This window comes from Natrix helvetica (assembly GCF_964273705.1).
Source record: "Natrix helvetica genome assembly, chromosome: 9".
Classification (NCBI taxonomy): Eukaryota; Metazoa; Chordata; class Lepidosauria; order Squamata; family Natricidae; genus Natrix; species Natrix helvetica.
In genome coordinates, this window is record NC_138560.1 from 1056676 (window position 1) to 1069675 (window position 13000).

The following is a 13000-nucleotide window of genomic DNA, read 5'->3' on the forward strand; positions in this document are numbered from 1 at the left end:
GCGCAACCTCTCCCGAGAGCCCAGTAGAAGACCCTCTCTCTTTGCAGGCCCACCCGAAGGAGCTGACCATTCCCCTTTTGGCAAGACCACTGCTGGGGGCCGAGGTTAGGGGTCTCCCCACCAATGTGGCTCAACATCTGTTGACTTGAAAATGACTTGCTGGCTTGAAATGTTGTCCAACAAAGCCGTTGGCAGGAAGAGATACAAGTGTATTATGGGATGCATTAGCAGCTGTCAACCCTTTCTTGGGACCAGCCAGCAAATATTTGGAAACCTCCCCTGGTTTTAATTCTGCACAGCCACTTCAGCGTCACAAAGGGGGGGGGGGCGAGAGCCTGCCTCATCCTGGGTGTAGAACACGGTTAGCGTTTTTTTAGCCTGGTCACAATTCTGAGAATGCCGAGGCACGGGGCAGAGAGGTTGTGAAGGAACCGTGAGAAGCCTTGGAGGTCTTGGCCAGCCAGGGAAAGGGAGAAGATCTTTGGGGACGATACAATGCCTGGGATCCTTGTTTCCCTAAAATCCACCCATCGGGACCAAAACTTGTGACCTCCTTGCGGGATTCCTGTTGCCCTCACAGAGCCTACGGAAGAGAGGTACTTTGGGCTGGGCTTGGAAAGAGGTGGTGGGTCAATGGACCAGTGGAAGGGCTTTCCCCCAGACGTTGTGGGGCTCCATCACTGGAGGTCTTTAAGAAGAGACTGGACGGGCACTTGTTTGAAATGGTGTAGGGTCCCCTGCTTGAGAAGGACTAGAGACCTTGAAGGTCCCTTCCAAGACTTGGAAAGCTTCTTACAAGAACAGATAACACGGGTGGGTGACGTCCTTACAGCTCTTCTGGCTTTCCATAGCTGTTGTCATCGTTATTTTTATTGCTGGGATTTAAAAAATAGTAATAATAGAAGAATCCACTGGAAAAGCCAGAAAGGCTACAAATTGATAGTGAGACCCTTGAGAGGTTGTAAAAATAGCTCTTTCTCGTTGCACAGTGAAAATGTAGTTTGGAGACAGAACAACAAGAGTTGGAAGGGACCTTGGAGGTCTTCCAGCCCAACCCCCTGCTCAAGCAGGAGGTCCTGTACAATACAATAATACAAGAGTAGAGTTGGAAGGTCTTCTAGTCCAACCCCCTGCCTAGGCAGGAAACCCTATACCATTTCAGACAAATGGCTATCCAGCATCTTCTTAAAGACTTCCAGTGTTGGAGCATCAATAACCTCTGGAGGCAAATTCTGTTCCTCTGATTAATTGTTCTGTCAGGAAATTTCTCCTCAGTTCTAAGTTGCTTCTCTTCTTAATTAGTTTCCACCCATTGCTTCTTGTCCTGCCCTCAGATGCTTTGGAGAATAGCTTGACTCCCTCTTCTCTGTGGCAGCCCCTGAGATATTGAAACACTGCTATTGTGTCTCCTCTAGTCCTTCTTTTCATTAAACTAGACCTACCCAGTTCCTGCAACCGTTCTTCATATGTTTTAGTCTCCAGTCCCCTAATCATCTTTGTTGCTCTTCTCTGCACTCTTTCTAGAGTCTCCACATCTTTTCTACATCGTGGCGACCAAAACTGAATGCAGTATTCCAAGTGTGGTCTTACCAAGGCATTATAAAGTGGTATTAACACTTCACGTGATCTTGATTCTATCCCTCTGTTGATGCAGCCTAGAACTGTGTTGGCTTGTTTGGCAGCTGCTGCACACTGCTGGCTCATATTTAAATGGTTGTCCACTAGGACTCCAAGATCCCTTTCACAGTTACTACTACTGAGTAAGGTATCACCTATACTGTACCTGTGCATTCCGTTTTTGTTGCCTAAATGTAGAACCTTACTCTTTTCACCATTGAATTTCATTTTATTAGATAGTGCCCAATGTTCAAGTTTGTCAAGATCCTTCTGTATCTTAAGCCTATCTTCTGGAGTGTTGGCTATTCCTGCCAGCTTGGTGTCATCTGCAAATTTGATGAGTTCCCCATTTATCCCCTCATCCAAATCATTGATGAAGATGTTGAAGAGTACTGGGCCTAAAACAGAGCCTTGGGGTACTCCACTGCATACTTCCCTCCATGTAGATGCAGTTCCATTGAGAACTACACGTTGAGTGCGGTTGGTCAGCCAGTTACGAATCCATCTGGTGGTGATGCTGTCTAACCCACATTCTTCTACTTCATCTAGTAGTAGGTTATGGTCTACCTTATCAAAAGCCTTACTGAAGTCCAAGTAAACTACATTTTTTGTTTGTTTCTTCCTTCTCTATCTTTCTTTCATTTCTTTTAAGCCGGATCTTTCTTGCTCAGATAGGAACACATTGGAGACTTATTTCAACCTATCTGAGATGCCTCCTGATCAGAGTCATGTGTGGGAGGAACTAAAACCACCGGCAGGATAGGTTTATGGGCCGTTAGTCACCCCAAACGGAAGTAACAGGCATAGGTGACTGCCCAAAGAACAACAGCAATGTATTAATTGGATATAATTCAGACGCTGCCTGACTGCAGGAGAGAGACACGGGGTAGGTCACGCTAAAGAAAAGTAAGAGTAATTTTTTTAAAAAAGAAAGAGTTCCTAAGCATCCGGAAGGGAAATTCAGAGTTGCAGAAGCCAAATGCTATTCTTATAAACATAGGTATACCCCTAAGGAGAAATTTCCTGACAATGAGAACAATTAATCAGTGGAATGACTTCCCTCCAGAAATTGTGGGTGCTCCAGTATTGGAAGTTTCCAAGAAGAGAAATGGGACAGCCATTTGTCTGAAATTTTCCACTTGAGTTATTTTCCCAATTCTGTTATTCTTCCAGGCAGCAAAAGGAGGAGAGAGGGAGGATACAGAATAACAGAGTTGGAAGGGATCTTGAAGCTCTTCTAGACTAACTCCTTGCTCAAGCAGGAGCTCTAGACCAGGCTGTCCAATCTTGGCAGTTTAGTACTTGTGGACTTCAACTCTCTCAATTCCTCCGTCAACCATGTGCTTCCAATATTTGAGAGGCTGCCGCAAAGAAGAGGGGGTCAACCTGTTCTTCAAAAAACCTGAAGCAACGAATGGAAAATAATCTAGGAGAGGAGCAACCTGGAACTAAGGAGAGATTTCCTAACAGTGAGAATGTTTTCAAGAAGAGACTGGATAGTTGCTTGTCTGGAGTGAAAGATGATCTTCTGCCCGAGGAAGGGGTTGGACTAGAAGACGTCCAAGGTCCCTTCCAACTCTGTTATTCTTTCCACCATTTCTTTCTTCTCGTTTTCTTCTTTCTGCTCATTGTATATTCTTGCACTGATGTCTGCTTGATCCCCTAAGTCAAAAGTCTCCAACCTTGGCAACTTTAAGATTTGTAGACTTTATCTCCATATCTAAAGGGTCACCCAATCAACCCACATTATAAAGCAGGGGTCCCCAAACATGGCAAATGGAAGACTTGTGGCTGGGGAATTCTGGGAGTTGAAGTCCACAAGTCTTCCCGTTGCCATGTTTGGAGAGCCCCACTTTATAAGGTAGGTTGATCTGGTGACTCCTTAGATAGGAATTCTGGGAGATGAAGTCCACAAGTCTTCTGCGTGATCTAAGCCACTCAAGTTCCTTTGGCCTTTTGAAGAAGAATCTGTGGGCAGGAAGGCCAGCCAAGCAAACTAGTGGTTTCTTAAAAAGCATCATGGTCATCACATGGGCTGCTGGCAAATTAATCAAACTTGAGAGATCCCTGACCTCTTGGCAATTCAAGGAATTGGCCTGAGATAGGAAGAGGCCAAGCCGAAGGGGTGCAATCCAATTCTTATTTTTTATTTTTTTGGCAGGAAGAGGCTGCAGTTTCAGGCAAGGCTTGAGAAGGTGGGAGATCCGATGCCGCTCCTTCTAAGTCGTGTCAGTCAGCTGGAAAATTTGGGAGTGGGTCTCAAAGATCCTGGGATCCAGAGATCTTCCTGAAAGGATTCTGCAAAGATTCTCCGAAGAACTTTTCTGGAAGGTGGGTGGAAGTTTTCTTGGGGGGGGGGGCGAGGAAAAAACGAGGAAGGGACGGATCTGGACCTGGTGGTCTGCATGGCCTTTTTGAGTGGGGGGGGATGTATGGAGAGAGAAGTTAGGGTCTTTTATTGCCGGAAATGTTTTCTTTAGAAAACTCCCACTCACCCCCTCTTGTTCCATCTAAGATTTGGCTTGGGAGGAAAAAAGCATTTTCAAAAGAAATGTAGAAAAATGTGTAGAGGGACAGGAAGAATGCAAATTTATTGCAACCGTCTAAGGTCCCTAATGTTTCTTGCTGTCAAGGAAAATAAGTTGAAATGGGGAAAGATGGGGATAATGTTGGAAAAAAATATTGTTTTTCCCGTTCAGGGTGCACTAGGCGCACTCCCGGTCAATTCCCCCTTCCCGGATTGCAGGAAGCCCACCCAGTGTACAAAAACACATCTGGAGTTGCGTGGATGAAACTTCAGCAGACTTCCATGCAGAAACAGGATTCTAGGCAGGGAGATCTGAAAATGAAGGAAAAGATTTTATTGATTTCTTAATTGAGAGGATTTATGTGGCCACCCACTCACTCTGGGCAGCTTATGTCTCTGGAGATTCTCAATCATTCCAGGTCCTAGTTGTCCCAAAGGTGCTTTTTTCAAGAGGCAACAGGGCTTTCTTGGGTTTTTTCCTTGAAGAGCTTTCACTTCTCACCCAAGAAGCTTCTTCAATTCTAACTGCAAGGATTGACTGCCAATCCTTCCATTCTCCACCATTCGATCAGAATCGAAAAAGCTGCTTGCACAAGAAGCGAAATGTCTTCAAGGAAAAGAAAACGAAGAAAGTCCAGTCACCTCTTGAAAAAGCACCTCTGGGCGGCTTACAAACAATAAAACTCCCAATATAAAAGAATAAAATAGAGTAAGCCCTCCACCCCTCCTGGCAACAACACCCAATCAACACACAAAACATGAAGGGCAGGCGGGGAGTTTAAGAAGACACTGACCCCCGACTCCATTTTCTGTTACTCTGTGTGAAGGAGCCACCAGGAAGAAAACGGAGACGGTCAGTTTGGGTTGCTCCGAAGACCTTTGCAAATCCCCATCTTTATCCCTTTTTATGAAGCCAAGGGAAGGAAAGGAGAGGAGGAAAGCAGGACAACGGGGGATTCTAGGGTGCATCCTGAGCCCGTTTGGTGTAGTAGTTAAGGGGGTGGCCAAGGAAACAGGAAAGACGGTGAGTTCTAGTTCTGCCCGAGGCATGAAAGCCGGCTGGGTGACTCTGAGCAAGACCCTCTCTCTTTCTCTGCCCAACCTACCCCACAAGGTGGCTGTTGTAGGGGGGGAAAAGAAGGAGGAAGGAGTATTATGTAAGTTTGCCACCTTGAGATACTTATTATGTCATAAAAGTAGGAAAGCAATTTAACAAATGAAGGAAGAAGGCTTTGTAAGCCGCTCAGAGTTAGCCCGTAGGGACATGGGTGGCCAATAAAGTTTACAACTAAAATAGAAATAAATAAACAAACCTTGAAGAAGAAGGAAAGCCTGAAGGTGCCCCTCATGATCTCTGGTTGCTAAACCGATTATATCCCCACCCAACCGCTTCTCTTCGGTTTCCACATCTGGACCTTCTGATGTATGGGTTTTTTTTAAAAGAAAAATGCCCCTCCCAGCAATGCGCTCCCCACTAGGGACCATGCCCGGCGCCAAGTGTTTTGCACTTGTCCAACGCAGCTGCGTTACATCCGTCCGGAATGAGCTTTGATTAAAAGCTTCTGTTCCTTCTCTGCTTGCCTGACTCGGGAAAATCCTGGAAGCCCTTTAAAATCTTTCCCTCCGATTAATCTGGCCATCTCTGGTCGCCTTTGCTGGATTTTGATCTCAAACTATTTGGAATTCTCGCAGGTTTCAAATTGGTTTGCAAAGAGAGGAGTAGCGGAGCATGTAAAGCAGGCGTCTCTGGGCCCACTCAGGATGGAAATGGGCCCAATGGGTGTGTTTGTGTGTTTTTGTGTAGAGTTTCGCTTTTGACAACAGGCCTTCTTCTGCAGATATCAAATGAAGAGAGCAGAATTTTAATTTATGCAATTAGCACAACCGTTTGAAAGAGTTTGGGTGCAATTATGCTTCTTTTTCCTCTTTCCTAGTACAGGTAGCTCTTGACTTACAACCATTCGCATAGCGACCATTCAAAGTTACAACGGCACTGAAAAAAATAGACGTATGGCTGTTTTTCACACTTATGACCAGGATTAGGTCATCAAAATTCAGATGTTTGGCAAATGGCATGTGTTGATTTTGTAATAAATAACACTTTGCAAAATGGGGCAAAACTCACTTAAAAACTGCCTAGCTTAACCACAGAAATGTTGGTCATAAGTTGAGGACTACCTGTGTATAAAAACAGCCTTTATTAAAGGCCTAGCGGGAGCATTAAACTGCTTAAATCACAAAGCCAGGTAAAGGTTCATTCCTCCCTGGCTTAAGGGGGTTAATCTCACAGCTAATGGACTAATCTGCCAACTACATTTCCAGCACTGCCCTGCTAGATTAAAACATTAAAGGGTCATCCATGTATACACCAAGGAGCTACTTCCCAAATAACAAAGAGAAATTAAAGCAATAATTCATGGAGACGATTCGAGCCCTTTCTCCCACTGCTTGCCAGACTCAACCTGCCCACCCCCCTCACCCAGCATGGCACTGAACTGGAGGCAAACACGTCATATTGCAAAAAAGTTTTTTTGTTTTGCTTTTTCACCCTACATTGTCAATCAATCAATCAGTCAATCAGATCAGTGCTGAAAGGGACCTTGGAGGTCTTCTAGTCCAACCCTCTTCCCAAGCGGGAGACCCGCTACCATTGCAGACAAATGTCTGTCCAGGCTCTTCTTAAAAACCCCCAGTGATGAAGCACCCACAACTTCTGGTGGCAAGCAGTTCCACTGGTTAATTGTCCTCCTTAATTCCAGGTTGCTTCTCTCCTTGATTGGTTTCCATCCGTTGTTTCTTGTCCTGCCCTCGGGTGCTTTGGAAAATAAGTTAATAACACACCAGCTGCATAAAAAACTTGATTTATTAACTTTTATTTATTATTTATTACCTATCAGAGATAGCAGGAATATCTGCAGACTTCCGAGGAAGGATCCAGGCTCAATAGAAGTCTCTTCTCAGCCAAGCTAAAAAAACAACATGGGAGTTTAACCGGGAGGGGAGGAAGACGGAGCTGTCAATAAAACCAATAATTGAAGAATGTTTGGGTCACAGATGGGGCAGGGGGGGGGGTGAACTATCTGTTCATCTTTTTCCTCAAAATTACAGCTCCCTCCATTTCGAGGGGAGCCTGTGTATTGATCCACGGCTCCCTAAGGACGCTTCTAGAAGCTGTCCCAGTTTAATCCAGTTTGAAACTAGTTTAATTATTCTGCTTTTCCTACGCTGAGCCAGGAAGTGCTGCAGTTGTGATGATGGTGGGAACGGCAAATACACCAGCTTATGGCTGTCCTGAACTGTCTCGGAACTGCACAGCCCACCCTGTATTTTCTTCACCATCTTTTGGAGGGGGGGGTGTCTCCAAACATGGCCACTTTAAGACGTGTGGACTTCAAGTGGCCGTGTTGGAGCCCCCCCCCCAACTCCAAAAGATGGTATTCACAATTTATGAAGGAACAGTTGCATGATCCACTTCAACGGACCAAGTTGGGGTCCAGCTGTGGAAGTGTGGGAAGGAGAAGTGATGGGCCGTGTTGTTTTCTTTTGTCTTGGCCATTCCTGCTGATCGTAGGCAAGGTCATCCAGACCCCTCTAACCACGTGGCTGTACCCATGCAGAGCTTTGGTCCCCTGAGATGAAGCCCAGGATGGGCCGTGCCCCCAGATCTTCCTCCCCGCCTGGTCTCTACCAAGTCCTCTGGGCCATGGCCATCATGGGCCTCTCTGCCAGCAGACCATTCTTGTGCCAGCAGGAATCTATCAGGCTTCTGGACACCTTCATGAAAGAGATGGTGAGTGGACATCAAGCGTCCTTGCCCCCCACTCCCCTCAGAAGACAACCGAAGGGCGCCTCAAGCCTAACTGCAACACAAACTGGGTTTGGGAGTTATCTTGAAGTCCTGGCTTGTTTAATAGTGGGTTATTGAATGCACTGCAGGTGCACGAGATGTTTCAAAAAGCTAAATTGAGACGGCCAAAGAAGGACTACAAACAATATTCTATAAACCCTAAACCTTAAACCAGGGCTCAGGTATCACCATGGTTACGTTTGCATGGCTCCCTAGCCCACAGGCCACTAGATTTAAGGGTGGACTCCTGCTCGTAGCGTCTTAGTAGGGTGCATGTTTCACAAGGAAATAGAAGAGAATATTTGTAAGTCGGGGTTGAACTGTGGGTGCAGTGTCCTTGGTGCTCTCTGAGCTGGGTGGTTTTGTAGCAGACATTTCATGACCCATCTAGGGACTGTCATCAGTGCTAGAACAGAGTGGTTGAGGAGGAGGAGGAGGAGGAGGAGGAGGAGGAGGAGGAGGAGGAGGAGGAGGAGGAGGAGGAGAAGGAGAAGAAGAAGAAGAAGAAGAAGAAGAAGAAGAAGAAGAAGAAGAAGAAGAAGAAGAAGAAGAAGAAGAAGAAGAAGAAGAAGAAGAAGACTCCTCTGGGGTTCTTGGTGCTCTCTGAACTGGGTGGTTTTCTTGCAGACATTTCATGACCCAACTAGAGAATGTCATCAGTGCTAGAGTGGAGTTGAGGAAGAGGAGGAGGTGGTGGTGGTGGAATTATTGTGGAGTCGTTAGTGCTCCCTGAGCTGGGTTGTTTGATGGGCCAACTACATAACATCTTCAAGGCTACAACACTGATGATGTTATCTAGTTGGGTCATGAAACGTCTGCAAGAAAATCACCCGGCTCAGAGCGCACCACGGAGCCCACAGGCCAAAGCCCTCGGTTGTCCCCAAAGAGAAAATTAATCCGTGCATCTTTGAAGGCCTTCCAGTGTCTCCATCCAGACTCCTTGGCCCACCAGCGTGGAGATGAGACAATTTACAACCGCACAGCCCCTTCATCTTGGTCCCGTAGCCAACAAAGGCAGGACGGCCTGTTCTTCCTTGCCTTCTTTGATGCTCTTCCCTGCCAACATTCTTGCTGGTCTCTCTGGAGAGCACCACGGGCGAGATCCTGGCTTGGGATCAACCGTAGCCAGAGCCGCCTCAGTTCCTTTGAAAGGCTTTGGAGCCGGGTTTCTGCCCAACTAGGATTTTGGGTGTCAGGGACACATTACGAATGTTCAGGGCGGAGATTTCCATTTTCCCGGATTTGGGGATGTTGGTTTATTTATTTTCTTTCGTTGTTTTTTTAAATCTGTGCAATTATTTTAGGATGAAGGTCATCACCTCTGTGTGTCTTGCTTTAAAATGGGTTGGGGGGAAGCCATGCGACCAATTTTCAGCAGGAGGAATCCAGACAAGATCTGGAGGTGTCGGAAAGAACTTAGGGTGTCCACTGCAGCACCGGGTTCGAAAGCTGCCCATCAGCCCAGCCCTTAACGTCCTCCTGTTCCTTCCCTCTCCAGGGCAATTCCAGCAGCATCGGGCCTCTCTACACCCCAGAGGACGTCACGGTAGGTGCTTCATGGGTGCCTCACGGGTGAAATGGGACTTTGATAGGAATCCTGGGAATTGAAGTCCACAAGTCTTAAGTTGCCACGGTTGGACATCCCTGCTCTAAGCGCTTGGCGCTCTCGGAGCTTGGTTGTTTGCTTGCAGGTGTTTCATGACCCACCTAGGTAACAATGCTGGAAGGGACAGGAGGATTGTGGAGAGGAGGAGGGAGGGGGAGGGGGAGGACAAGGAGGAGAGGAAGAGGAGGAGGAGTAGATGGAGAGGGGAGGAGGAGGGAGAGGAGGAAGAGAGGACGGGGAGGAGAGGAAGAGGAGGACGGGTAGATGAAGAGGAGGGAGGAGGAGGGAGGAGAGGAAGAGGAGGACGGGTAGATGAAGAGGAGGGAGGAGGAGGGAGGAGAGGAGGAGGACAAGGAGGAGAGGAAGAGAAGGATGCGTAGTTGAAGAGGAGGAGAGGGGAGGAGGGAGGAGGAGGAGGGAGAGGAGGAAGAGAGGACGGGGAGGAGAGGAGGAGGAGGAGGAGAGGAGGAGGAGGAGGAGGACAACAACCTGGGGATCCTTCATGCTCTCTTAAGATTGGTTCTTTTCTTGCAGACGTTTTATTACCCAGCTAAGGGACATCATTAGTGCTAGAAGGGAGCAGGGTTTGCTATGACTCGCCCTGTCAGTGTGGCTGGAAGTATTCTTGAGGGTCCCGTGATTAGACTGTGGTTTGCCTCCACTGGGGTCTTGTTTTGCTTCCTGATTATTGGTCTGCTGTTAATCTTGGAGTTATTCCCTGCTTTCTGGCTTTTGATTGCTGGGGAGGAGATGTGCTGGGTCCTTTTGTTTCCTTCTGGGCTTTTTGATGGTCTCTTTTGAGTGGTGTGTAGCAGGGGTGGGTTGCGGCTGGCATTACTGCCGGTTTGCTATGTGTGCGCTTTGCTCGCCCTACTGGTGTGAACCGGTAACAACCCACCTCTGGTGTGCAGAGGTTCTTTATCTAGGTGTGTCTGTGGATGCCAATTTGTCTGAGCACAGCTTTGTACTCTTCTGGCTCCTTTGATCGGGAGGGGAGGCAGGGGGGATTGGGATATTGACCCCGGGGAGCTGAGGACCTCTGACTCCCCCTCTCCCCCACTCAGCCCCAAAGCTCTTCCTGACCCTTCACTCCTGCCACCTGGTGTCTGTCTCGTAGGTCTGCTACGCCAACAACCTCGATTGCTTCTACCTGGAACTGCACGTCATCCAGGACGAGCAGGAGGAGCCCTCCGAGACCCTCTCCCGGCTCATCCTGCGCCTGGAGCAGCTGAGAAAGAAGCTGCAGAGGACTGGCCAAGTCAGCCATTGTGCCACCTACCCACCGTGCCACGCTCACCCAGAAAAGCCAGCCGTAGTTTTCCTAAGGAGGCTCCTGAATATGTTTCAGTGGAGATGCAGTACGAAAGACTTCTACCCAAGTCCAGGGCCTGGAAGCACCACCCTCATCCCCTGGGCCACCTCTTCTCTTCCCACGTCTGCGGTGATGGACCACCAGTCTAGCTGAAGTTAAAAACGATCCGGTGCCACTCTGGGAGGCTGCCTCCAACCTGCAGGGAGGAGGGCTTCTTCCAGGCTGATGAGCTGATCAGGCATGACGGACGGAGAGATCTTGGACCTGTTGACCATCCAGGTGAATGGAGGAAAGAGAGCCAGGAATTCTGGCAACCATGCCCTGACACAAGGGCTGCTGGGCCTTGTGAGAAATTTCATACCCAGATATATTTTATTCTTTATACCGTTCCCATCTTCCCCTTAAAACATTAACAGAATCCACAATGGGAATCCGAGATAATAGATAAGTGGCAGTCAAGATGAAAATAAGTAAATCAAGTTGAAAAAGCAAACGGGGATGAAAAGCCTTTACTCAAACTTCCTCAACCTGCCCAAATGAATTTCTCAGACCTAATCCACATATCAAAGGAGACGGTCTGCAAACGCAATTAGAGTTCATTAAATCTCTCCACAGAACTGCATATTCATAAGAATACATATTTACACACACAAATGCAAACACATATACACGCCCCCTCAAGGGTCACCCTAGAATCGGCACATAGACACTTCCACGCCCTGGACAAGCTCCCCTATAAACTGCTGCTGCTGTGCCTCATTTTGCAGATTAACAGAGTTGGAAGGGACCTTGTAGGTCATCTACTCCAACCCCTGCCCAAGCAGGAGACCTTACACCATTCTCTGCAGCCGTCCCTAAAGGAAACCTGTTTTGCTTTTAGGAACAAATATTTCTTCTTTCCAGACGGTTGTCTGGATCTCATTTTTATTTAATCTTGTGCAGCCCCTGCCCAAGTTGGGACTCCTACTTATTCTTCTGACAGCATCTTCTGCACCTCTTGGTGGGTGAAGGAAGAAGCCGGTGAGCCCCCAGGGCTTGGAAATAAACGGCTGAGCGGCCCAGCCTCTGCCGGAAAATTGAAGAATGGCGTCTTCTCCCAGCATTCCCAAGCAGGTAAGGACCCACCTGTAGGGCAGGGGGCAGAATACAGAATAATAGAGTCTGAAGGAACCTTAGAGATCTTCTAGTCCAACCTTGCCCTGCTCGAGCAGGAGACCCTATACCATTTCCCACAAGTCCAGCCTCTTCTTAAAAGCCTCCAGTGATGGAGCCCTCATAACTTCCGGATGCAAGTGATTCCACTGGTTAATTCACTGGTTGAATCATCAAACGATTCAACTGCAGTTTTTCAGTGCTGTTGTACCTTCGGATGGTCACTGAATGAATGGTTGTAAATTGAGGAATACCTGTACTGCTTGTGGAGAATGTTTCTTCCAAACAGAGCTTTTATCTTCCCCCCCCCCTTGAGAAATTCCATCAGACAAAATGTTCCCTTTAGAAAATAAAGAGCCAGAAGTCCGCAGCGAGGACACCTCTAAGTCCGTGAGATAGCAGACGGGGCCTGTATCTTCCCCTAAAGAATTCGGGAAGGTCTTTATGGGCTTCAGAAGTTTATTTCCCCAAGAAAACTCATCCTCCAGGTAGCTGTGTTTGGTTTGTCAAAGGCAGGAGGGAGGGGAGGAAAGCTATTGCATGCTTGCATTCCTGTGAATTTTCTTTCTCTCTTTTACCAGGTGGAAGGAGGATTAAAAGAACAGAGGATAAAAATGAATGATTTGTGACTTGGTCAGCTCTCTGCCAATTCCCAAGAGCTATCCTTCAATGACTACTGGGAAAAAATTGTTTATGTCTTTCTTTTGTTGCAAATTTTGTCATCGGACTTCAGTCCAACAAACCAGATGGACTTACAGAAGCTGTGTAAACAATAATGCCAATAAAACCAAAGGAAAACAAACAAATATTTTTATATCACATACAACTATAACAACAATAAAACAATAGTGATCCCATCGATCAGCAGATCAATAGGCATATCAAGAAAAAAAGAGGGAGTTGAGGTACTGTGGAACCAAATTGCTCAAGGTTTATGTC

General features: G+C 47.2%; 1 protein-coding gene across 3 annotated transcripts; it reads left to right on the forward strand.

Moving 5' to 3' along the window:
- Positions 1-510: 510 nt before the first annotated feature.
- LOC309397084 (uncharacterized protein) lies at positions 511-12848 on the forward strand. Of its 3 annotated transcripts, none has more exons than XM_081962808.1 (7): positions 511-596; positions 3779-3948; positions 7762-7934; positions 9490-9537; positions 10715-11188; positions 11852-12022; positions 12643-12848. In XM_081962808.1, exons 3-5 carry the CDS (start codon positions 7779-7781, stop codon positions 11060-11062), a joined length of 552 nt encoding a protein of 183 aa, XP_081818934.1. In that variant the 5' UTR covers positions 511-596; positions 3779-3948; positions 7762-7778; the 3' UTR covers positions 11063-11188; positions 11852-12022; positions 12643-12848. The 3 variants fall into 3 exon arrangements, with proteins under 3 accessions (XP_081818934.1, XP_081818935.1, XP_081818933.1); XM_081962809.1 differs by lacking the exon at positions 511-596 and adding an exon at positions 12408-12549 and having other exon boundaries at positions 3673-3948; XM_081962807.1 differs by lacking the exon at positions 511-596 and having other exon boundaries at positions 3673-3948.
- The last annotated feature ends 152 nt before the right edge of the window (positions 12849-13000 follow it).